Source organism: Myxocyprinus asiaticus, chromosome 26 (assembly GCF_019703515.2).
Source record: "Myxocyprinus asiaticus isolate MX2 ecotype Aquarium Trade chromosome 26, UBuf_Myxa_2, whole genome shotgun sequence".
Lineage (NCBI taxonomy): Eukaryota > Metazoa > Chordata > Actinopteri > Cypriniformes > Catostomidae > Myxocyprinus > Myxocyprinus asiaticus.
In genome coordinates this window covers 9402847-9430183 of record NC_059369.1, presented here as the reverse complement: position 1 = coordinate 9430183, position 27337 = coordinate 9402847, and the positions used below count along the sequence as shown (strand labels likewise).

At 36.6% G+C, this 27337-nt stretch overlaps 1 protein-coding gene across 8 annotated transcripts in view; it reads left to right on the top strand.

Moving 5' to 3' along the window:
- Positions 1 to 2472: 2472 nt before the first annotated feature.
- The window catches only part of LOC127416747 (ras GTPase-activating protein 2-like), a 98963-nt gene continuing 74098 nt past the window's right edge, over positions 2473 to 27337 (top strand). For 6 of the 8 annotated variants that reach the window (XM_051656278.1, XM_051656279.1, XM_051656282.1 and 3 more), the window contains exons 1-5: positions 2689 to 2826; positions 16600 to 16723; positions 23488 to 23591; positions 23688 to 23782; positions 26873 to 26949. In XM_051656278.1, coding sequence (XP_051512238.1) covers positions 2757 to 2826; positions 16600 to 16723; positions 23488 to 23591; positions 23688 to 23782; positions 26873 to 26949 — 470 coding nt within the window. In that variant the 5' untranslated portion in view covers positions 2689 to 2756. Of the gene's footprint in view, positions 2827 to 16599; positions 16724 to 23487; positions 23592 to 23687; positions 23783 to 26872; positions 26950 to 27337 lie in introns of all 8 variants that reach the window. The other 2 variants (XM_051656283.1, XM_051656280.1) reach the window with 1 other exon arrangement.

Here is a 27337-nt window from a genome sequence, read left to right as displayed (position 1 = left end):
GACTCCAGCCAGGTCTCCTAAGCAACCAAATTGGCCCGGTTGCTAGGGAGGGCAGAGTCACATGGGGTAACCTCCTCGTGGTCGCTATAATGTGGTTTGTTCTCGGTGGGGCGCATGGTGAATTGAGCGTGGTTGCCGCGGTGGATGGCGTGAAGCCTCCACACGCGCTATGTCTCCGTGGCAACGCGCTCAACAAGCCACGTGATAAGATGCACGGGTTGACTGTCTCAGACGCGGAGGCAACTGGGATTCGTCCTCCGCCACCCGGACTGAGGCAAATCACTAAGCGACCATGAGGACTTAGAGCGCATTGGGAATCGGGCATTCCAAATTGGGAGAAAAAGGGGAAAAATCCCCCCCCCAAAATTTTTTTTTTATTCAGACACTGCGACACCACTGCCTATCAGACATTTTTGCATTCCTCTTTACTGTATTACAGCCTGTACAGCTGAAAACAACTCACTTCACAACTCGCTTTTGGTGCCCCTCTGTGGACATTTCACTCAGAAAATGGAGCTCACAAGTGCACATCAGGGTTTCCGTTACCCGGTAATTACTGGTTTTTGGCCGTTAAAATATCCTAATGTCTGACAAATTCAAACATTGTCGGACACAATGTCCGGTGAAATATTAACACAAATGGTCAACAACCCCTTTAGATGATGCCACAAGAGCAATGATAACAGCGCTTCGCTGCCACGGTGGTTTAAACTTTCCCGGAGCTTGCAAAATCCTAGTCCGCGATCACAGCGCATTGTATCCCACACACTGACAAAAGCAGCCAATGTTGTTCCCGTCTCGCATGCCTGCAGTGAGAAGCTTCTCACTTCAGAATTGCATTAAAAACAGCCTTGCGTTCCTGTCTTTTGGAGAAGGACACCAGGTTTATGTGAATGTCACATAAAACACTGGACAAATTGAACTTCACTTCGGCAGCAAAACGCTTTTGTGCTATGAAAAATAGTCATTAAAATAAAGAGCCAAGGAAATTAGCCAAGGTAAGATATTATTCGACATAACCTAATGTTTTGTTATTTTAATATTTCTTTGTAATTCCATGACGGCCGTAAAAAAATATATATTTTTGAATGGAAAAACAGCTATAATGATCAAGCGTTTATAGTTCATTTGACTTGATTGTGTCATTTTTATATTGCATTATTATACACTGACCATTGCGTTACAGCGCAAAATAAACACATTTCAGTGTCATTTCAATGATGACTGTATTTTTTTCCCAACTGTCTGGCAAACTTTATCATTCCCGGACACGTTGGCCCGGCAACAACACTTCTTAGCGGAAACTCTGGTGCACATACGCCCAACAACACTTACCGCTTTGGCCACTGTGGGCAGTGTTTCACATTTCTGGTAGCACAGACCGATTTTAAAAAAAAATCAACCAACTGTTCCTGATTCCGTGCCTGTTTTACTACACGTACCATAGTTCAACTGTATTTACTGTAGTAAAACCTCTGTTAATCCTTACATCAATTAACCATGGTTTTACTCTCACAAGCCGTCTAGATGCACAGACTTAGATGGTTTGGTCATGTACAGTACTCCGAATGCCTTATGAGCATTTACCACGCCGCACGCTCAGCCGCCAGCTAATCGGCGTAAGATTTGTGGTGATCAAAAAATGACCTGCCAACTGGAAATAAATGCTACAATGAAGACTTCAGGTATGGTAGGTCGTGTTTGTCTTCCGGGTTGGGGACCTCTGGACGTGCCCAATAGATGGTTGGAGAATCTTTAGTGGTGCTTGGCCCACACACAAAAAAATGGTTACTGCAGTTTTACTATAGTAAAAAACTATGGTCAATCTACTTATACCTGGCCATGTTAATATACCATAGCAGACTTGCACTGCTTTCCAATCTACCCACATCTAATGAGCTGACCACCTAGTCAGTATGGTTGGGCATTAAAGGCAAATACAATGTGCAGAAATGCTACCCATCTAGGTAAGCTAATCAAAGCCTAGTTTGGTGGGTTTTAACTACTATCCATTTAATTGTTTAATATGCAAGTACTTTTTAAAACTATGAAAGGTTTATATCAAATAACAAACTATGTAAAACAATACCACTATACCAGTAGATCTGCACTCTAGATTTTGCAATCTACCCACACAGTCTCATAACCTAATGAGCTGACTACCTAGACATCGTTTGCATTACAGGTGCCAAAAATGCTTTTTAGTTAGGCAACTCACAAGGAGTTTTTAAATATCATTAACTCATTCGTTTTTTACGTATTTATTTTGCAAGGATTAAAGTCGTTGTCAAAAAGTCTACCAGACCTCAGGAAGGGTCTCAAAACCTAGTGAGCTGCCTACCAAGACATCATTCTGAGGCATTCTGTAGGCGTACGTGCGCGTTTAAACGTTGTCTCTGTAGGCAGCTCACTACCCTTTGAAACACTGCTCTATCGCTCGTCCTCCACAGGGACTTCCGTTTGTTTTGACTAAACGATGCTGCTGCTGCCGCCTGTGTGAAGTTGATTCACACAAATCCCCGGCCTGGCGTCGCGACCAATCGAGCTGCTGAGCCGGTGACGCTGCGGAGGGCCGTCCGTCAGTGCGCCTGCATTCATAAACGGATGTGATAAGTGTTGATTGTACTGTACAGAGACGAAACTTGCGGACCATGGCGGAAGAAGACGACACGAAAATACGGATTTTGCAGAGCCTCCGAGGAAAAATCTGTAAGTGCGACACGCTGCCTGGACGGCGAGGTTTGATGTGAGTGTGTATGTTTAGAGGCTTTAGCAGAGAAAGAGCCAGAGTGAAACGGATCGGGCACGGGGGAGAAGAGAGGCGCGGTAGGAGCAACACACACACACACACACAGAGACACACACACACACACACACACACCTACACTTCTCTACCCCTACACCTACACCTACCTACTGGACGGGGCGCTGAAAAACTAGTGCTGTTTGCCACCTTTTGCGCACATTCCCGGCGCGGTTTAGATGTTATTTTACGGTTAAATCGTATTTTTAAATCAGCAGTTAGAGTTAAATATCCAGCATTTGCACAGGAGATGTAGGTTAGCCGTGCTGCTAACGTGCTCTATAACATGATTCCCCTTTACAACCGCCTTATTTATTAACTCTTATATGAGTGTATCTGTGAAATCTTGTTCTTTATGCTCCCATTCAAACTATGTTCATGTCACTGGAGTTGGCGTTTGGTTAATTCATTCTTACCCGGACTGAGGTTGTGAGAGACTGTGGGGATCCTCGCCGAAATGTGACAAATTCTGCGCTGGACGGAAGTTGTTGGATCGCTTTTACATATTAATATTATATTATAATATATATATATATAATTATTATTTACATATATATAATTATTATTATTTACATATAATTATTATTCACATATATATGTAAATAATAATAATTATATATATATATATATATATATATATATATATATATATATATATGTGTGTGTGTGTGTGTGTGTGTGTGTGTGTAAATAATTATATATATAATTATTATTTACATATATATATATATATATATATATATATATATATATATATATAATTATTATTTACATATGTATGTATATATATATATATATGTATATTAGTATTACATGTAATGCAAACTAAAACTTTACAATAAGGTTCTATTTGCTAACATTAATCCATTATCATTAACTAACAATTAACAATATATTTTTACAGCAATTATTAATCTTAGTTTAATAAGTTAGTTAATAAAAATAAAAATGTTCATAGTTCATGTTAGTTCATACTGCATTTACTAATGTTAACATATACAACTTTTGATTTAAAAATGTATTAGTATATGTTGAATTGAACTAAACTAAATTAATAAATGCTGTAAAAGTGTCGTTCATTGTTAGTTCATGTTAACTATTGTTGTTAACTAATGTTATAAAGCGTAGTTGACATTATGATTTACTTACCATATTATTAAAGTATGGCAAAAACATGATTAAAATATAATAGTTACTACAGTTTGTTGATAAAAATGTGGTACGGCCACAGTAGGCTAGTTTTAACTTTTATTTTCCATTTTTCTTTTTAAAATAAAGGATATGACAAGTGATATTGAAACTATCAGGCAAATGGGAGGTTATCGTGCGTCTGAAATAAAATAAAGAGAGGATTGACTGTTTTCACGTCTAAGGAGCATTCAGAATAGTTTGAGTTGATTTTGTTTGGTAAACTTAAGCTCAGTTTATTTAAAAATATATGTTCTTCACATCACCACTTATGTTTTTTTTGTCGTCACCCACCCCCCCAAAAAAACTGAACTGAAACCTTCGGTGTTGCAAGTGACTTTGTGGTAAATCAAAAATGCTGTGTTAAGTTCACTGGAAGCCTCATATCCATATGATATTGCATAATTCAAGTGAAGTAGTATGACCCCTAATTTTTTACATCTTGTACAAACAGAAAACAATGTCCCGCAATATAAGCAGTTGAAAACTGGACATCAGTTAGTCTTGATTTTCAGCAAACCTCCGTTCCAAAATTGTACACATTTACATACATTCAAAATCCATCTTCATAGATGTCTGTCGGCATTATTCTTATGTATAGCCCTTTATTAAATTTTTTTTTCAAATGTCTGTATGAAACAGATTGTGCATGATTGTGTGAAAAACATTCCTTTTATCTCGCCACCTGGATGAGGGTAGGGATTTTTGAGTACCGGCTCAGCAACCTGGGTTTGCCACTTTACCGAAACAGCTGTAGACACTGGTGATGTGGGGGCATTTTATTCAGAGGCAGGGTGGAGATTTTTCGGAAGTCAGTGGGTAAGGTAGTTGGGACTTTTAGGGTGCTTGGATGGCTTGAAAATCTTAATTTAAATAATGTGTTTGATTTGGATGAGTTAGACCGGATAGTGAAGGGAAAGCAGTCAAGAAGTGCCCAGCATACATATGAACTTCATAACTGTTTTTTCAAAATGCACCTCATGATCAGAGTATGCAGAGCTGGAATCTGGACAAAGCTACTTTGGTGACACTCAAATCTTTTTTATTCGTTTAACTTTTTTTCTGGTCACTGCATATCTTTTGACTGGTAGAGTATTTGCGAAATCACATAAAGTAATGTTTTATGTGATGTGACAGGATTTAGAGAAAATTAAGATATGTCATATGTAGTGTATATTTTCAAAAATTACACGCCTGATAGGAAGAATTGGGAAATTCCTCAAGAAATTACAGAGAACTTCTGAATCATCTCTCTTGTTCAGATATACTTGAGCAAATAGCTAGTTAGTTTGTTTATTTGTACTTATCTTTGACTTTATGTTTTAAAACACTTCTGTATGATTCTCTCAAAATCTGTCTAGAAAATGTCCTGGTCCTATTTTACTCCAAAAGCAAAAAAAAAAAAAAAAAAATACAACTAACAAATAAGAAATTATATTTTGCATAAAGAAAATGAAGTCTATTTTCAGGGTCATTAAGATATTTTACTTTGCGACATTATTGTCATAACGGTTACAGAAATGTTCCCCCTAAATTCTCATTACCGCAATTCAAAAAAGATATTCATTATAATGTTCTCATTACCGCATTGTGAAAAAAATGAATTATAATTTAAATTACGTATTTATATAACATAGTAGTACTCCCTTCCCTTGGTACTGTCTTCCATTTTGGCTGATTTGAATAATAATAATAATAATAATAATAAAATAATAATTGTACAACTCCATCTATTTAACAGTTAAAAAGTGCCTGTGCTGAAGAAATGAAAATCATAATTAAAAACAGTGGGAAAAGTCAAATGTCCGGACACGTTGTGGTGTAAAATGTGCTTAAGTGTCCCGAATATAATGTCACAAAGGAAAAAATCTTAATGGTCCTAAATGTAGGCTTCATTTTCTTTTGTGCTAAATCAAATTTCATATATATATATATTATTATTTTTTTTTTTATTGATTTGGGGATAAATATGACCAGGACATTTTTTTGACAGGTTTCGTGAGAATCACCCTTTTGCACTGAAAAAGTGGTAACCTGCAGTTGTTGCATCAAGGATCTATTTCTACTTGATCTAACCCATAAAATTATTTCCATGTAAATTTAACTTTCAGGCAACTTTAGTCAGATTAAATATTACTTTTGAAATGATGGAGAAAAAGGGGTAAATGTAGATGTAACCACATTAAATTTATTTTTTAGGTTTCATCTCAAAACCCTTTTACAGTGAAATATACACACTCCAAAAATAAATAAATGACATAAAAAAATGGCCTTTTATGTGATTTTTACATATACACTACCATTCAATAAAGATTTGAGTGTATGAGGGTAAAAATAAAATAAAAAATAGTTAAAATGATCTTTGAGCATTCTGAAAGAACTCTTTTTTTATTTTTATTTATTTATTTTTTTTTAGTTCACCCACACTGAAATTTTCTGCCGAACAACTTCTTAGCTAGCCCTTCGCCGACCTGACTGCAACGATTTGGTCCTGGATAAATGAGGGAGATACAGACTGAATGTCAAACTGTAAACACATCAAATCAAATCAGATTGGTCTGTGTCAGAGGGGATGGTCGATGGAGTAACATGCGTGACAGAACGATTGATCAATAGCTATATTTTTTTTTAGTCGTGTAGTTAGTTCATGGGTCACGTTTTATCACTGTGGGCTGCATAGATGGCTTTGTTGATGGGGTTGATTTCACCTAATAGTGTATAGTGTGGCTCTTTTGCACTATTAAAACAATAAAGCAATATTGGCTCAACCAATAGCGTGAGTTTGGGACAGGACTATCTGTTTGAGCACAGGTATTATTTGTGCTATTCCTTTTGGTGATTATTGTGGTGATTAGAAATTGCACTCTTTGGCTTTAAAAGTTTTTGAAATGAAAGGATATGGGACGGGCATTCTTTTGTGTAGTGGTATGTAGTTGCTTGACTGTTATGTTTGATAATGGCTACTGCCCATTGGCCTGTGAGGTGAATACATGCAGCTCAATGGCTTGTTCATTCACAAAAGTACACTACAGTTTCAGAATGACTTTTTTGACCATGCAGTACACAGTTAAGCACGTACACCACTGTGAGTAGTGCGTCATACTGCAGTGATGACTTTGCCCACGCAAGTGTCTTTACATGACGCATGTCAACACATAGCATAACCATAAATTGGGTTACAGCCTCAACAAACACAAATATTACATTCTGTGCATGCAACATTTAAAAAGTTCTTGATTTAATTCCAAGCACTAATATTCTTCTGTGAAATCTGGTATTAATTCAGGTAGATTTGGGCAATATTTTGCCTAGAAGCGTGATTAAAAATATGATTATGACAAATAAAGCAAAACCAAGATTTAGTTCTGAGATGAAATTACCATGTAATGATTTGATGTGCTTCACTGAAGCAGTCGTACTGTTTTAGTGACTCACATTGGTTAACCACCCTTCCAGTTTTTAAGTATAGTGTTATTTAATTGAATTCTAGTTGTGAGTTAAAAAATGAATGTCAGGGGTCAATGGTAAGGATTTTTAGACATTTACTTGCCCTGCCAACATTTCCATAGGCCCCATAAAAACAAAACAAAATGCTTTTCTGGAAAGTGATGGCATACGATGCAAACCATTACTGATTTTTATTTTATTTTTTCAATTCAACCCATTCTTTCAGATGCCATTCTCACAGTTTAAACAAACTTATTTCTAAGATAATGATGTTTTTGTGATAAGTCTAATTAGCAGAATACCCAACAACAATGTTCAATGATGCATCACAGAAATCCAAATAGTCAAGTTTGCATGGCATAAAAACACATTTACAAGAATGTAAAAAGTGCAGCATTGACCCGATGAGGCAAGTGGCAATACCGTCAACTGGCCTTAAACTCTCTCTCTCTTTTTACCTGGACCAATAAGAAACCACCCAGTAAACACCTAGAAACTGCATAGCAAAACCCTTGCAACCACCCACAGCACTAACATCATGGGGGCTAGTTTTACACAGGCAAGCAGTGTGGGAAAAAATCTTGTTTTATTTACAAGTTTAAATAATCCAACTGCCTTAAAGTGTGCTCGGCTCTTTGTCGGGTCATTGCGAAAACTGCATTTCCTGCAATGTTGAGCCACGTACCTTTTCACCGGAAAGAGTGGACCAACCAGTACCCTCATGGACTAAAAGGCTTTGTTCTTCGCTCACTATGTCTGATTTAATCTGTTAACGGCCACATTTACATGCGGTCACCATCACCGGCAACTCGCGGGTGTGCGTGCACATACACAAAAAGCAGAAGGAACTGTTTTGATGTTGTCATGTGTTTGAGAACTGTGAGGCATTCAGTAGTATTCAAGAACAGGCGGTGAAGAGGAACTGAACCCGATAGGCTAGCTCAGTGATGACAGTCTTACAACATAGTCTTACGACCCAATACTGGCCACATTTTTCCTGTGTCAACCAATTTCTGCGCCCTTATTAGAATATTTCAATACTCTGTGAACGGATTGGTAGTCTGTTATATTTAAACCGTCATACGACTTTCTGTTTTCCTGTTGTGGGTATGTCTTATTCCTTCCCTCTTACCCTACACTCCTAGTAAATGTTGAAATCTGAAGTCAGTTGTTAGAAACTTATGATTCTCACCCATTGACTCGTGACCTTTTGACATCATTTATTTAATTCACTCTCTCAGCTCAAACTGCTCTTGTCCCTTTATACATCTTTTACAGTAATTATTGTCTACAAGTAGTTTTGAGTAATATGAAATGATCCAAAAAGCATATCAGCAAAGCAGAAGTTCTACTTTATATGTGTCTCATGTCTCACATACTTTCAAGTCTGTCACTAGTTTTAAGGAAGAGAACTATTTGTTAAATAGCATACTACCTTTTCTGTTTGTAGTACACAGTAGTGATAGACCGATATACTGGTCAGTTTGACTAATTTGAGAATACTGGTGTTGCTGTTTGTCTGTTTGGCTGATTAATAGAAGTGTTACTTCCCCTTTAATGGACAATCTACCGAGAGCAATTTATAATATGTTTTAATTTAATTTTTAATGTTGTGTCAAAAATACATTTCATTTAATTTGTGTTTCATATCTCATGTTCTGTCACTGTATTATATTTGTGTGTATATTATAGCTGACGAAACCAACATGGTAACACATACATGCAATTCATTTAAAACGTTTAACACGTTTTTTTTTATTTATTTTTTTTTAACATGATTAATGCATTTTACCAATATTTTTTGATAACAAATTTTTTTTTTGATTGATTGATAACTGCATTTATTTAAGAGATAACTGGACTCCATTCAGTGACTTTAGAATGTCACAAGTTGCAACAATATTGGATACTACTGTTTGAAATACTGTTTAGTGTTGCATTTTGTGTCACATGCATTTTTTTCTAACAATAATAGACAGTATACAGTGTACACTGCATAGAATGCAGCACATAATCATAGTCCATTTCGATTATAACCTGTTTAGTTCTGAATAAATCCATGGAGTAGGTAGCAAGTTGGCTGTTCCATTTATTTAGGATTCATTAATTATTGTGATATAATTACACAATTATTGTGATACATATGTTGTTACATTGTGCTTACATTTAAAGTGTCATATATGTAAAGTACCTGTTCAGCTGTAATAAAATTGTTGACCTTACCCCTAATCCCACCCGTAACCCAACCTCTGTAAAAGCAAATGCAAATCTTGCGAGAGTTTTGCAGAACAACACATGCACACAATAAGTATATTGCATCAAATGCAAAATTTTGTGACGTAAGTAAGTATAGCAGTTAAAGACAACTAATATAATTTAGGACTGCTTTTCCTTCCAGTCACGCCAGTAGATCTACGTTAAAATCTTCTGAAAGTAGTCAGGGATCGGGTCTTTGCTGATCTCTGGGGTTGGTACTGAGCAATTCAGGGCAGCAGGGCTTAGCTCAGAGCTCAAGAGTCGCTTTAGTTTTCACAGTCTGTGCAATAGGATTAGACATTAATAGTTCTTTAAAGAGCTGAAGCAGATTGGAGCTGTCACCTCACACACCCTTAACAGTATGCTGTGCTTACACAGCCAACACTAAACCTGCTGCTATATTCAACTGCCACTACTTTACCATTTCAACAATCCCAGCCTAATGAGTGATGCAGCACTCTTCAAGTGTGATGTGATATTAAAGGTTAAGTGTGTCAGTTCTGTGCCACTAGCGTCACTAAACAGTAACTGCAAAATGAATGACTGTTTTCAAACTTTCTTTAAAGAACTTGCACAGAAAGACTTTTATCCCAACTGCTCATAGTATTTTAAATAAGCATCCAAGATGAGATTAAGTCCCACTGCTTTTATACTCATACTTTACTCATTCTTTATTATTTATATTGTATTATTTTTTGTATTTTTTTGTATTTGTATGTAATTTATATGGTTTTAATGTAATGTATGTATTGTTTTACTGAGCCTTTTCGTCAAAGAAAATGTTCTATCCCTGTGGGATAGACAATCCCAGATTTTGAAACAGTTTTCATGAACACTCCCCCTGTTTTCCATTGGTCAAGCGAACAGTCCCGTCCCAGACTTGCGGCATTAGTTGTGCCAATGGTGTTGTGTCAAGCTGGTCAGGATGCACAACAGAATTACTGGGTGCTTCTCATTACTTAAATTGCACATCATAGTGTTGCCAAAAATTACCGGTACTTCGGTACTAAGTCGATACCAAAATAAAAAAGATGTAACAATACCAGTGTTTCTGCAGTGCCTGTAGTACTGGGTACCGACTCTATCCAGTACTAGCATGCAGTATGACTGACACACGAAAGCTTTAAAATGCTCACTGGCTTCATTTGAACCCGTGCTCTGTTATTCCTTGTACACTGAAATGGACAATTAATAAAAATTAAAATCCTGACATGTCCTAGTGTGATTTATTAAACCACTAATGGCTGCAATCTTGCTGTGGACGAGCTGCGTATTTGAAAGAAATCCGACTGCTCATCCATTGGAAACTCTACAGACACTGAGAATCATTCTCATTGTATGAGATGACAGAGCAGAGCACTAATCCACTGTGAAGATCACAGCACATGTAAACTACATATTTATATAATTAAATCACAGCATTTGCGCTTTAATCTCAACTCAACTTTATTTATATAGCATTTAAAACAATAGAGTTGACCAAAGTGCTTAACAGTAATACAATTTAAAACATAACATTTCAAAATTACCACATACACAAACACCAGTAATCTATAATATTACTGGGGGGGTTGCTGTCCTTTTCTGCATATTGCGGCGCCATTTTGTGGCGCGTTCTGCATAACGCAGTGGCCCATGCGGCCCCATTTCACGGCCGGCCCACCGGGAAAAGTCCCGGTTCTCCCAATGGCCAGTCCGAATCTGTGTCAGACTCAAAGGACGGTGTAAACAGATGAGATTTCAGATATGACTTAAAAGTCTTCAATGATCACACTGGACCATGTTGCAAACTTTTTATTTGGAAAAGTGAAGCTTCTGGCAAAAAACACATCATAATATTGAAGAAATAGAATAAAAATATATTACAACTATATAGTAAAATGTAATATTCACTGTAATAATAATAATAATAATAATTAATCAAAATATCACAAGCAAGACTGCTGTTGAATAAAAGTTTGGCCAAAAAATGCAATGACATGTTGAAAAGTTACTGTTTTCACTTATTTTTAGAATTTTTTCCCCTTTTTGACCCAATTTGGAATGCCCAATTCCCAGTGCACTTTTAAGTCTTCTTGGTCATGTAGTGATTTGCCTCAATCCGGGTGGCAGAGGATGAATCCCAGCTGCCTCCGCGTCTGAGACCATCAACCCGTGCATCTTATCACGTGGCTTGTTGAGCGTGTTGCCACGGAGACATAGCGCGTGTGGAGGCTTCACGCCATCCACCGCGGCATCCACGCTCAACTCACCACGCGCCCCACCGAGAACGAACCACATTATAGTGACCATGAGGAGGTTACCCCATGTGACTCTACCCTCCCTAGCAACCGGGCCAATTTGGTTGCTTAGGAGACCTGGCTGGAGTCACTCAGCATGCCCTGGCGAACTAGTAAACTCCAGGGGTGGTAGCCAGCGTTTTTTACCACTGAGCTAGTTTCACTTGTTAAAAGTTTTAAGAATTTATTGATTAGACGTCATTTTGATGATTAAATTAAACTTTAAAAAAAATTCTGGAAAATAATAATAATTATTATAATAATAATTAAATAATTATTAAAAATAACTAAACTGGTGTGTTCAATAGCACATTATAATAGTTGCATATTTTTGCTGTGGTATCGAAATTGATATCGAGAACCGTGAAATTTCACTGGTATCGGTACCGACTACTGAAATTTAGGTACCGTGACAACACTAGCACATCATCGTTTCCTTTCCTTGCTTGCTTTCCTTGCGTCCTAGCTCCACCCTCGTAGGAAATGAGGGAATGCCCTTGCTCACTCAAGTGTCACTTTGAGTGGCCATTAGAGTATTTCTGCATAAAATTAACCAAAATGCATTTCAGTATGTGAATTTGTGCTTAACGTCGAATTGCAGTTAGATTATTTTTTCTTTGTTGGTTAAATCTGTGGTTTAGCTTTGCAGTAATCATGTCAGTGTCATGTTTTGTTTGATTTTGTTTTATTCAAAAACTAAATCTCAATTACGAGCATCACAATAGCTAAAACTGATAATTCTGAAGTAGATAATGTGCAGGCCCAAATGGAATCTGCAAACTTCACATTTTAAGTGCTGCTTTGGGTGAAAAACCTACAGACTTCTGTGGAATGTAGTGAAATATGATCAAATGTGTCAAATGGAGCTGGGAGCACTACACACTTATTGGTAGCTAAAAGTATATTGAAATGATCCAAAATATTTCTTAAACTTGCAAGGGGTGGGAGATGTTTAAAACTTCAATGAGAGGTGTAAACTGTGAATTACGATGTTCTAATTCTACGGAAATCTGCCCAGATTTCTGCGAAGTTCTGCAGGCCTGAAAAAAGTAACCTCATTGGAGTAAAAAATCATGTAAAGAGAACATTTTGCTTTACACAAGGATGCATACCATAAGTATTCATTTTCTTTATGCCTTTTTTGTTGTTTATGTCTTTTTTGTTGTTTATGTCTTTGTATGCATGTGACTTTATAAGTTAGGGGTAGGTTAAGGGTTAGCATTTTTACATTTCTTAATATTCTATTCTAGGTCTAATTAGACGTAGTATTGCATAAAATATGTGTTGATGTTGATTTTAAAATTATATGCCACTTACAGCCTACACTGTAAAAAATAATCCTGCAAAAAAACAGTACACTACTGGCAGCTGTGGTTGCCAGCATTATACTGTAAAAATACGGTGTGTTACCGTTCTTGAAATTAACAGCAAGATACTGTTTTTGACAGCTACAGTATACAACTGCAATTTAGCAGCGTATTGCTGTTAAATTATGTACGGTCTACTGTTGTTGAAATTAACAGCTATGTTCCCAGCATGCACTGCGGCATGAAGAATTTACTTTTACTGGTTTATTTTGACATTGTTTTTGTTGTAGTCTAAGTTACTTGTATTTTAATGTTCAGCTTTTACTTTTTTACGTAAAAGTGTTTGTTAATTGTCACCATTGTTGCGTTTTTTATGCCGAGAGTTGATTTCTGTGTGTGACTTGCAGAAGCGCAAAAACCATAAATGCAAGTTATGCAATGCATAGGGGTGCCATGTAAAGGGGGGCGCCAGCAGCTCACTAAAGGTGGTGCAATCAGCCTCCTTGACCCATCCAACATCACCCCCCCACCCCCCCCCCCCCAAACACTAAGTATGTGGTGGCGTAGTGGACTAAAGCACTGAACTGTTAATCAGAAGGTTGCTGGTTCAATCCCCACAGTCACCACCATTGTGTCCTTGAGCAAGGCACTTAACTCCAGGTTGCTCCAGGGGGATTGTCCCTGTAATAAGAGCACTGTAAGTCGCTTTGGATAAAAGCGTCTGCCAAATGCATAAATGTAAATATGCTGATATAATTTTGCTCTAATATCCTTTAGTGTTTTTGCTTTTATGTGTAATGCATCACTATTGCCACATATAGTGCCATTTATAAAATAGGATCAGACATTCAGTCTGACCTTAGGTTTTGTTTTCCAAGAAACACAGTGCAACAACTTGTGTTTTACTTAAACACAAACTGACTGGCTGGAAGAACATAATATAATAATAATTAAAATATACGTTTCAAAATGTCACTATAGCTTTCACAAAGATGATATCACGATTTTAAATGTTCATTTTCCATTATTGCCTTGCATAGAACAGCTATTTACTGTAAAACTAGTCACTTCACAGTGAGCCTGCTCTTGATCTCCCAGAATGCAACATTTTTAACAGCAAACTACTATATTTATGAATCAGTAGATTGCTGTAGGAATTAATTTTTTACAGTGTATGTAATAACTGAGATAGAGGATTTATTTTAATGATTGGACTAACAGTATTTGACGAAAAAGAATGACACACTGAATTTTTTTATATGGTTAGAAAAAAGCAAGCCCTCACACACAATGACCCTAAAAAAAATCAATTCCATAGGGCAAATATTGCTCCTTAATGGAAAAGTTCATTTTTGTTACTGGTGCATGTGTATCTATGTGTGAGCGTTTCAGTAGCTTGTTTGTTCACGCCTAACGGTTGTGGTTTGCGTTAACTTCCGTTGCCAAGCATACAGTGCTACACACTTCTCTCTTGATCACACCTGTGTGTGTGTGTGTGTGTGTGTGTGTGTGTGTGTGTGTGTGTGTGTGCAGAGAGGGTTAACTGTAGGGCATTGGCTGCTATCACAAGCTCCCTGTGGCAGTGTTCTGTTGGGAGTTTAGTTTCCTCCGAGTCTTTATCTGTGTCGACTGTAAGCATCATTATTAGCTGTTGTTTTCTCAATGGTGCAGGGGAAGAGTTGTGTGTGTGTGTGTGTGTGCGCGCGTGCTTGCCGGAAACAGAGGGAGAATGTATAAGTGCTAAAGGTGTGTGTGTTGCAGATTTCTTGTGCATTCAGCAAGCAGAGTCAGGAATAACTGGAATAGATGGATCTCTTGTAGGATGAATGTTTGGGATATTTGGCCACAGAAACAATCATGGCCTACTTACTTAACAAATAAATAAATGGACACACAAAGTTATTAAATAGACACAAACTATGTAATTATGTGAGAAAAAAGAGACAGTAGAGTGGTTTGAGAAACATGAAACTTGCACAGCTAAGTAGTTTAGTAGTCACAAACATATCTGACCTCAGAATGCCAAATCTGACCATTCAGAAGCAACTATTCCAGAGAGTGGGCTAAAGGGCCTGAACCAGAATAAGGAATAACTATGATCCGTTCATGTAAATCTGTAACTTGAAAAGGTGCTTGTTCTTGTTTGATTATTATTCTCAAGTTGAGGAAACATCTCTAGCTGTGTCATTCTGAATAGTTTGATGTGGTCAAAATCAGCCATGCATACATCTGCCCACTGACACAATAATTTGTGCGGTTGTGTATGTGTGTTTGAATTTGATCTTTTGAATCAACGCTCTCATGGAAGCCCAAGTGCATGCTGGGAGGAAGTGAACGTTTCTCGTCTGTAACCACATCTTAGATGAGCTCCACATACGTCAGCCACATCCGCCTCAAGTCCATGCACCACCACAGCGCTCCTGCAAGCGTGTGTGTCTGTACGAGTGTGTGTTAGTTAGTGTGCACTGCCAACCCCACAACTGACGAACCTCTAATCCAATTGCATGTAATGTTCAGATTATTAATATCCTCTGTAATTGAATGATGGAGTCTGGGCCAAGGGGTGTGTGCTTGTGTGGGTTTTGCCTAACTGCTAAGGGTCCTCACAAGGAATATGGCTTAATAAACATATAAAAAAAAAAAATACTATAAAAATATTCCACGTTCAATACAAGTTAAGCTTAATCGACAGCATTTGTGGCCTAAATTACCACCATTTTCTTTTCTTTTTTTTTTTTTTTTATAAAAACAAAACAAAAACAAAAATCTGCATAACAGTGAGGCACTTACAGTGGAAGTGAATGGGGGCCAGACGGTAAACATTAAAACTCACTGTTTAAAAAGTACAGCCACAAGATGTAAACAACATGCATGTTAACATGATTTTAGTGTGATACAATGGCTTACTAACTTTATCTGTGTAAATATCCAATTTTAAAACTTCATCGCCATGGCAATGTAACGCAAACACAAAAACTACACTTTGAACAACTTTACAGCTCAAATAATGCGTGAGTTGACAGTAGAATTAATGTAAGTGCTTTTATAAAATTATAAGCTTCACATTTCTGCCTTTTAAAACCCACCAAAAACTGGCCCCATTCACTTCCATTGTAAGTGCCTTACTGTAACCTCCATTTTTGCTTTTTTTAAAGAAAAGGAGGGCCGAGTCAAAATAATTTTTTGTGCAAATCAAACTTTTGCCACAAATGCTGACGATAGAGCTTAACCTGTATTGAACCCGGAATATTCCTTTACTGAAGATGTTAAAATATAATTATCTCGGTATAAATTAAAAGTTGTTGTCATTTCTCCGCAGGCGAAGCAAAGAATCTGGGTCCATGCTCAGGGCCCAACCGCCTCCGTGACCTCTGCACCTTCTGTACCATCAGTCTAGACCAGGAAGAAGTATACCGCACAAAAGTCTTTGAGAAGAGTGTCAGGTGAGACTGTAAACACACACTCTGATACACAAAAGCACACAAACATCACCGGTGACATGCAAAACCATGTGCTGATGATGATGATATTTATCTTACAAGGACAGCACTTCTCGTATATGTGGTTTTGTTGCTGCTTTACAAAAACATACAAATGAGAGACGGGAAAACATGTACAAGTAATACATTCTAACAAGAAAGTCAGCAATTTTTGGGTCATTCTCAGGAAACGGTGCCATATGTGTGCTACAGTATATGTGTCCTCATGACTCACTACTCGCATACTGTAGTTAACAGGATATTGTTAAATGACAGATTTTAAGTGTGTAATGCAAAAGAACATTTAAAATAAAAAGGTGAAGTGTGTAATGTCTGCAAAGTCACAGCTATCGCAATGATGGACCAGCCAGGCTGATATTTGGCCATTTTGAGATTATCAGCATAAGCCAACAGCTTTGCCCACTTGGCCGATATGTAGCTCAGATACACTTATGGAGAAGTTCTTCTTCGTTCTTTGCTCAGAGCTAGGAAGAAGGTTAAAACAGCTGAGCAACGGTATAGGCTACTGCTTGCGAACATTCGGACACTGGCCACGCCGCTGAGGGAGGCGTTTAGAGGAGCGTTTAAATACGAGATGCACGCTGTCCAACATGTAAAACATTAACCAATGTGACATCAAAATGTGTTAGCATTGACTTCATGCCTCATTCTATGAGTAGAATTCACACAAGATTAGTAAAACAAGCTGTTTTAACCACTTAGTGATGATTAAAAGTGATTTATATGCCATAGATAATGTGTAATTTGTCATGTTTACATTCTGCATTCATGGCGCTAACGCTAACACACTACGAGTGGCCATAATATGCACCGATTACTATTTGTTATTGTATTTTTTATATGTTTGTAGACTTAATCATTAAAAAAAAATCACATGACACACTCTTGGAAAATGTCTCTGCGGAAACGATCGTACAGATGTAAAGTTTGCACCAACTCTGCACTCCAGTATGTTCATGTTTACCGGGTCACACCCACCGATGGCGTGGACCAATGGCTGTAAGAAAGTGTTTAACACATGGTACAAAATTTTCCTGAAAGTTCACGCTGGCCAGCTTTTTTGAACCACCGCAACAAACTTAAAAACACCTTCTTTTTGGACAGATTTTTGCTGGAAATGACATCAAACTCATTCTTTCTTTGATATTTCATCTAGTGCCTAAAACCCATCTAGTTCATTCATTGGTGCTTAAAAAGTAGCTCATGTAACAATTCCAAAACCTACCGACAGAATTCCTTCATCAAAAAATCGAGAGTTCTGGCAGACTTCCCGGCAAATTTGCCCCTCATTTACATTTGAAATAAATGAGTTGCGAATTTGCGGCAAGTTTGCCAGAACTCTCAATTTTTTTGTAAGGGTTTTCAGTTGATAGTGCACAATTTTTAAATGTTTTAGTGAATGTTTAGTAAATATTGTGTAAAATAAGTATTCATTTATTTCCAGCAATTTTGTGTACATCTCATCTGGCATCATTAAATTATTTTATGCACTATTAGCTTTATATACACCATCAGCCACCCTGCTCTCTAAATATCGATATTGCAGCAGCCATTGAAAAGCCATGTCGGTCGACCGCTAGTCACAGAAACAGGCGTGATATTTCAGTGACGATATCTGTCAGGACATTTTATGTTTGTCCCACACAAAAAAAGAAAAAAAAAAAAACAGAGCAAATTTAACTTTTATTTTAAATTGTTTGCTCTTTTAATCAGAATATCAGTCGGTTTGCATGTCCCTATTACCAACCTTCATTTTGCTTTTATTGAAATTAAATTGTCATGTTTTCACTGATTATTTTGTTTTTGTTTTTCTGAGTTTCTGTTCCATCCTGTTATGCTAAGAAATTTCATATTATAAAAAATAATGGGTAACACTTTCTGTGAAGCCCATATTTATAATGCATTGTAAAGTCACTATAATGCATTAGTAATGTCTCATAATACACATTATAATATGTTATAACTTCTCATAAATAATTGGAACCAAAATTATAATACTGTACTTTATACTTACAGTACATATTCATCATTACACCATATAGTATAATGCATTATAATACCAACAACATCCAATTTTATCTGCAGAAGTTATAATATATGTATTTGTAATATATATAATAGGTATGCTTTAAGTAAAGTGACAAAAGCAATGTCTTCTTATAAACATCCAAAATATATGTTTAAGTGTTTATAAGACATTACTCATGCTGGAAATGATATACTGAACATTACACATGCACAAAATACAAATTAACATCCATTCAATATAAATTGAGATATTACGAAAAACACTTGTAAGGTTAAAATATATCAGAAAAAATAAAATATGTATGTTGATCACACAAGTAGCAAATCTTCTTGCGTGTAAACACACACAAGAAAAAAAAATCGAACTGATTCTATACTGACACTATTCAATAAAAATCTTATTTTATAAATAACTTCCATTGAATAAGTTTGACTATATTGTATGTTACAGGTTTATGGCTGTTTATAAGAACATATTGCTTTTGTAACTTTACTTAAAGCAGGCAAAGATCACTTATAATACGATCGTGTCATAAAGCCTTTTGACTGTTTACACTATGCTGCATTTGCATGACAGCACTTATACCTTTAACTTTATTAGCTTCTGCTGTTTAAATTTGGATGTTGCTTGTGTTGTAATACATTATAATCTAAGGTCTAACTATGAATAGGGGAAGCCTTATTATGTGTTAGAACTGTAGATATAATTATTTATGAGAAGTTATAACTTACTATAAGGATTATGAGACATTATGATTGCAGTATAATGCATGTAAAATGCCTTTACAATGTATTATAAATATGGACTTCATAGAAAGTGTTACCAAATAAAGGGGGATAAGGGCAAAAATGCCACCTGAAATCCAAAATGTGTGGACAAAAAATGCCCTCATAATGTAACACCTGATATAGTTTTTAATTTTCTATTATAGTCATAGTTATACGTTTTATGGCAGAAAATATGAATTAATATTGATTTAGTTCTTACAGTAAGAGGTAAACATTCTTGAGCAATTGTATTAATGAATCGATTAAATTGAAGTGTTTGACATAAACAGATGAGACAACTGTTTGGAATGGTTTGAAAAAAAAAAATGCCCTCATATAGATAAAAAATGGCCTTGATAATCAAATCCAGGGTTTCTGACACTGATTTAAACACATATTTAGGATTGGAGGTAATAGTTTAAGAATCAACCACTTAAAAACCCACATTTGTGACCACTAATTTGGCAGGTATTGCCCTGGTGGGCCTGAGGTGGGAAAATATGAGTTCAGCACTTACCATCTTAAATGAAATGATATAAACAAAAACAAAAAAAAACTGATGGCTCTGGCTCTGTTTCCTGACCCCTGTGCTTCATCTACCAATCCAATTGGTCAATATCATACACTGAAAAACGACACTGAAGAAAATAAAGTATTTCCGCTGCAAGACGACTCCACCCATTTCCTGCTCCACAACTGCACGATTTAAATAGTTGATGTTCAAAAGAAAATTGTTTCATTAACATTTACATTTTGTAATACTCAAATTTGCTCAAACAAGGCCTTCCTTCCGCTGAATGGACTTTCCGGGTTTGACTTGATGGCAGTTCAGCTTGATAACAGACGTTTAACATTGTGTTTGATGAAACTACACTGTGTACATTTTTGGTTGCAAAAAAATGTCTAGTCACAGAAAGAACAACACTTTCTTTACTCTCTCTCTCTCTCTCTCTCTCTCTCTCTCTCTCTCTTTCTGAAGGCTTTCCCTCTCTTGGTGTTTCACAACTGTTTTTCCCCTCTGTTCAAAGAGCTGTTGGCTGTGTCTAAGGAAGTATGTCCACCTACGCGTTCCTTAACTTTTCTCTCTCACACTTGCTATCTATCGCTTCTTTTCTTTCATACACACACTCGTTCGCAATCAGCCTCTCTCAGAGCATGAAGGTTCTCCTCAAGTCTTTCTTAACCCTTTTGTAATCTCTCTTTCTCCCATCTAGCTTATTATTAAGCACTTTATCGCCCTTTAGTAAATGGAGGACATTTATGTGTGGTATCGCTCTGTTTTGAGTATTTGAGTTGATGTACCTGTAGCTGCGTTGGGAGTTCAGAATCTGTGTTTGTGTGTAAATGAATGTGGTAGCGCATGCACTCTGGATTGCGGGGGCTTTAAGTGTGGAATTTGTGTGTGTGAGCTGGAGTGTGTGTGGGTGGATGAGCATTCTCCTCTCAAGTGTCAGCTGAGATATTTGACTGTTGCAGTTACAGCTAGACGTCCTTCCATCACATTCCGCTTTTTTTACACTGCTATTACTCGTTATTAATATGATATACATTTTAATTTAGGAATAAAAATGTTTTAACTGCTGACTTCCACATAAACAGTGACCCCAAGAAGTATTTGGACATTTAAAGACCCCATGAAGTTGCTTTGAGTTCAGTTTTCTTTCTTGTTTTGATGTACTTCCTGTTGAAACAGTAAGTTGGGGCGAGACATATTGAAGGGCTCGTCCATATTAGCCAATAGGGTTTAGTTTACATCACAGCCATGAAATATTATTTGCTACTTGCAACAGTCAGGTTCCAAAAGTCAACATGATCACATGTGAAGTCGGCATGATGTTTCCGATAGTTTCAGTACCCTAGGATCGGCAAATGTATGCCGACGTGCTGACATGCAGCATTCTTATCGGACATGTTTGCAGTAGTTTCAATATATTTAATTTTTTCACCTGGCACGATTGGCAGTGCGTTGCATCAGCTGCATGAGAGACTGGGGTTCAAAGCCAGACAGTAACCACATTTGAATAATCAATGACGAGCATGATTCGGAGGTTTCACTTTTCCCTCTAACATTACTTTTTTACTCAACTAATGGGTAAAGGTAAGGTTTGGGTTGGGGGATAGAATCTATAAATATATGCTTTTCTCTTCATTGTATAACATCCTGTAAAGCTGAAAACAACTTGCTTCACTACTAGCTTTTGCCAACCTCTTCTGGACCTGAATGGTGCTCACACCGCCCATATGCCTTACAACACTTACCACTTTGGCCACTGGGGGCAGTGTTTCGAAATTTCAGTCAATGTATACCGATTTTGACGAAAGAAAAGTCGGTCTACTCTTTTCGATTTCACTGTGAGATCAGGCTGCCAAAAGTACACACATTTACAGTAAAGTCTCAGCAGCTGTGGTTGCCAGAAATTACTTCTGGGAATGTCTGAATATTATTATTATTATTTTTATTTTTATTTTTTTAACATGTGTTGCCTTGGTAAACAATATACATATTAACTGTTAGCAATTATATGATAAAATCATACATATCTAAAAACAGAAGAATAAAAGGACATGTAGCATATTGTCTTGTTAAATATAATACTATTTTTTACCATATATGTAAGGGATAATGTACAGTCAGCCGGTTGATATTGCAAAATAAACTCTGACAGGATGATCAGCAACCCGAAACGAAACAGAGGGGCCTTGTATCACCCCAAAGGGGTTTATTTAGCGAAAAACCACCAGCTGACTGTTAATTGTCCTGCTTATTATACTGCTACTAACCAAATATATAAATTCATGGACATAAAATATTGATTTGCATTGAAATTATGTAATTATGTTAAAAGAAAGAAATCGCTGAACTGCTGGAATCAACCTCCGGTTTGCGTCGGAGTTCTGTTGATGTTTAATATGTAAAAATGACCGCCTGACTCCTCATTATCCAGCCTATTACAAGACTACTTACCAAATAAATGGACATTAAACATTGATTTGTGTAAAAATAAATAAATCGTTGAATAGCTGAAACCCACCTCCGGTCTCCGAGTTTTGTTGGTGTTTATTTTGTTATTAATAACCATCTGACTGCTCATTATCCAGCTCATTCTCATACTGTAGCATTTTTACATTCTTTTACATTTTGTTCAAGTGAAAAATCCCAATTATTTTCTCCCTTGGTGAATAGATTTTTAGGTAAACCTTTAAAGACAGACCTATCGCAAGTTGTTAATTGATAGTATATGCTTCTGTTGAAGCCATCAATCCGCGTTATTTCATCGTAATTTTTTTTTATTGTGCAAATTAGCGGGATTACTTGTGAAACATTACCAGGTAATTGAAAGGAAATTGTGAGAGTAATTTAAGGGTGTTAAGGTGATTTTCAGTGCAAGTATGAATTCAATTCCCCTCAAGTTCACACCTAACAGAGTAACCACAGGTAGAGTTCATCACATTAACTATCGACATGTTCCATAGTTTTTGGCACAGTATATCTACTGTATCATTTAAAACCTAACAAACTTCTTTTAGTGAAATGTGTGCTTTAAATGGTCACTTGATTTGATATTTTCTTCTCTAATGCCATGAAATCATGCATTTTTAAGTATGGCTGAAGTGTCCACATACTTTTTGGGGCCACTGAATTTTAGCCTTTCTTCTGAAATGCTTTTACCAAATGCCACCTGCACAGGAGGCCCCTAGGAATGCAGCTGGTGAATTCTCCCAGCTCATCTGCTGCCCACAGCCAGCCAATTGCCAGGCTCATTTCAACCCCTCTTTTGCATAGCCAACATTTTGGTTGGATCTCCCAAACATAAACAATACGTTAAAACCAGTTTGCTGTTTGTTTTCTGTTGTGCTTGGGAGTCTCTGTGCTTGTAATTAACATCTTTTTTTCCCTTCTTTTTCTTCAGTCCATTCTTTGGAGAGGACTTCTACTTTGAGATTCCCCGCCCGTTCCAATGCCTGTCCTTTTATGTGTATGCCAAGGGCATGTTTCTAAGGGATTTACCTGTAGGTCAGTATCTCTGCCCTTATTTTCTGTCATTTACATATGCATTGAGACTAATGCTTGGTGTACATGTCAACTAAAGCACGGTGTGTGTGTTGGCAGGGAAAGTAGCTATCAGGAAAGAAGATCTATATAAGTACAGTGGGAAAGAGAACTGGTTTCTCTTGCAGCCTGTGGACCCACACTCAGAAGTTCAGGTGAGTGATCGAACTTACTGGTTGACAAATGGCTTTTGGATCCAGATTTTAGTGTCAACCCAATACAGAATCAACACCGACCCTTGACCCACCAGTTTAGAAGCACTGATCTTATATATCTAACTGTGAGATTGGATGCGAGTTATGATTGAACACGCAAACACACACCCAGCAGAGAAATATATAAATACACAGCCATACTTCCCTTGTGGTTAGTCTCCATCTATAGTTTGAGCCAATCGGATGAGTTTGTGATTACTCATTGCCTCGCCATGCCCAATGAGATCAATGGATTATTAGTCAGCTGTCATATGTGGTCCATTGGCTTTAAAGCAGATGCAAGCCTGTGTCCACATCCTGTTTTTGTGTATGGTGTGTGCAACAATCTGTTTTGTACACAACTATGATGCAGTATACAGCAGAACCGGGTACAGTGGGGGTTGGAAGGAGTGGGATTACTGAATCAGAAACAAAATTAGTGTTTTTGTTGAAGAGTTTGCTCGTAAAAACTTCTTTTTAAAAAATCAAAAAATCCTGACTTCCACATTAGTGTTTCCAATTTTGTTTAGGCCTTTATTTTAATAATAGTAAATTATTCACAAAATTAAATTAAGTCAATGGGGCCAATCCGTAAACGTTAAACGCTCAATGTTTAGTTAAGTATTAAGTATAGCCATATGATGTTGTTGACGTGATGTTGTATGACATGTTTTTAGTGTAATAAAATCAGGGATTTACCAGCGTTACGGCATTTACCAGATTAAAGGGTATACCGGCGTGACAACAAATTTGTAAAATTGCCTATACTTTACACAGAAAAAGTTAGCAAGTGATTTTATCACACTAAACTCATGTTAACATGCATATTGTTTATGTCGTATGGCTATACTTTTGAAACGGTAAGTATTTTAATGTTTACAGATTGGCCCATTCACTTCCATTGTAAGTGCCTCACTGTTACCCTTTTTGTTTTAAGGAGGGACGAGTCAAAATTAATTTTGGTGGTAATCAACAATATGCCACAAATGCTGTCGATTGAGCTGAGCTTGTGCTGAACCCGGAATATTCCTTTAATTGCATCTGATTGAAACTTCAGATAGTTGGCAATATCACAGAATTCTTTGAATCGGTTCAAACCGTCTGTTTCAGTTGATCAATTCAAAACGCTGATTCAATGATTTGTTTGCATCACTTAAAAATGTTCATAAAATCTATGCAAAGCAAATTTTAAAATGTTTTATAAAAATATATCTAGGTAAATATTGCTTTTTATTACTATGTAATATTAATGCATGTATGTAAATGAAAGAGATTAATATAATTCATTTGTGTTTATTTTGTGAAAAATTTAGATTTAGATTTGTACTTTTCAGTGCTTGCATTTAATCATTTTGAATGTACTTGACCACACTGGCTGTTGAAATCTGACTAAAAACAAAGTTTCATTTTCAAGAGTCTTTTGAAAGTAAATATGTAAATATCAAGATATATATCAAATGTGTCAAAAGGCTGAAAAATGAGCTATGTATTTTTAGTTACATCGCCCAGCTCTAGTTTTAAAGTGATTGAGTCTGCAGTGTGATTTGATGACAGTGGCACTCGGTTAAATGCCCTGGTATATGTGTGTTTGTGACTTTAACCATGAGGACGAGAAAAAGGTGGGCGGCAGTTCCATCAGATAAGAAAATTCAGAGCCGCCCAGAACTGGCTGCAATCAGCAGACGTTCCTCCACTTCTGCGTTTAGAACCGCTTACAAACACCAGAAACACAAAATAAACAACTGATTCATGCAAAACAAGTTTTTAGTTTTCATATACTGTACTTATGAAATGAATTGCTTTATGATTAATATATTGTAGGTCGATGTTGCGTAAAGATATCAACCTGACAGTCCCAACTGCTTGGGGGTTAAAACAGACGATTAGAATCAGTGATATGATTTTATTTGTCTTTAAGGATCAGCACTTTTAGATTGTGTATTGCAGGCATTCTGCAAGCTTACAAATATATTTTGAAAAAAAAAAAAAAAAGAAATAGCTTTAGGAAATGTACTGTGTGTCTGTCCAGATCATTCAAAAGTTCAGACACATCTACACATACTTTATTATGACTATTTTCCATGTTTTAGAATGATAGTACAGTATCCAGTCCAACTCATCTATTTTATAGAAGTAAATAATAAGGATAGTATTTTAATAATATATTCTAATTTATATTTGTCTATAAAACTAATTTAAAGCTTTTAAACATGAACTTTTAGATCAGAAGTATAAATACAGTCCAGTGTGTCCAAACTTTTGACTTTAGTGTATATTTTAGAAATGCTCTGGACTTCTGTGTTAACATTTAATTATTTGTGTGCTCTCAGTGTCATTTCTCAAAGGAACTTGCACAAAATATTGCGTAGGAGTACGTGTGTGTCTCCTCCTATCACCTCTACTTTGTTTGCACTTGCTCTCATTCCGACATTATCAGCTTCACCAAATTTGACCAGCTTGATAGGCTATTTCAACATATATCCTATTATATCATGAATATGTCCGTTACGCTATCGGTCCAGACCTACTGCGTACTACTCCAGTCCTCAAAACATATTTATTTTAAAGAAAGGTTGCACACAAGCATACTTCTCAAGCAAAACATTTTACAAAAAAAAATAGTTCGGGTTTATTTGAGATATGAAACTATAGATACACTGTTCAAAATGAAGACAAAAGGTATTTGGACTCTTTCTGGTTGTCAAGCGTTAATGGAACATGTCCATAGTTAATGTGATGAACTCCATCTGTAGTTACTGTGCTAGGACACCTGTGTGAACTTAAAGGGAATTGACTTCATACACCTGCTAAAAATGTATCTAATCATTATAAAGGATTATAATGAGTGTTGAACAATTATCTTTGTAATACATTTTTACGATCCGTGGATGCTAATGAAAGGTTCAGTGCACATAGACAAAGAAGCAGAGTCTCATCCAAAGAGAGGACTAAATGAACCGTTCTGAGTTCAGAGGACTGTTTGCTTGTGTTATCCAGTAGATAACTGCGCTGAATGAACTGTAATGGGATCTGTTGTCTTTTCTTTGACAGGGGAAGGTTCATTTAGAGATGAAGCTGAATGAGTTGATCACAGAGACAGGATCCGTCAGCCAACAGCTCGTTGTTCAGTAAGTAATGTCTGTCAGTCAGATGTGGGTTTCTGTTTGTGGCATCATTAAAGAGAAGTAATTTAAGTCAACATGAATTTGCATTTGCAACCCAGTTTATTTCTTTAATGTTGCGTATTTCTGTGTGTAACAGGATTTTTAATGAGAAATGGTCGGGCAGGACTTGATTTGATCCTTTGGGAATTGACTGAATTGTGAAGAAGTGGCCGTTTCATAACAGAATGAAGCCAGACCAGGGAATGGGTTGAAAAATAAGGCTAGATGCAGATCAAGTTATTGCGAAGATTGCAAAAGATTACAAAGACAAAACATTGGATGTTTTCACTCATGGAATAAATTAATCATGGCTGACTGCGAATAGCACACTTTTGCAATGACATCGGTAATT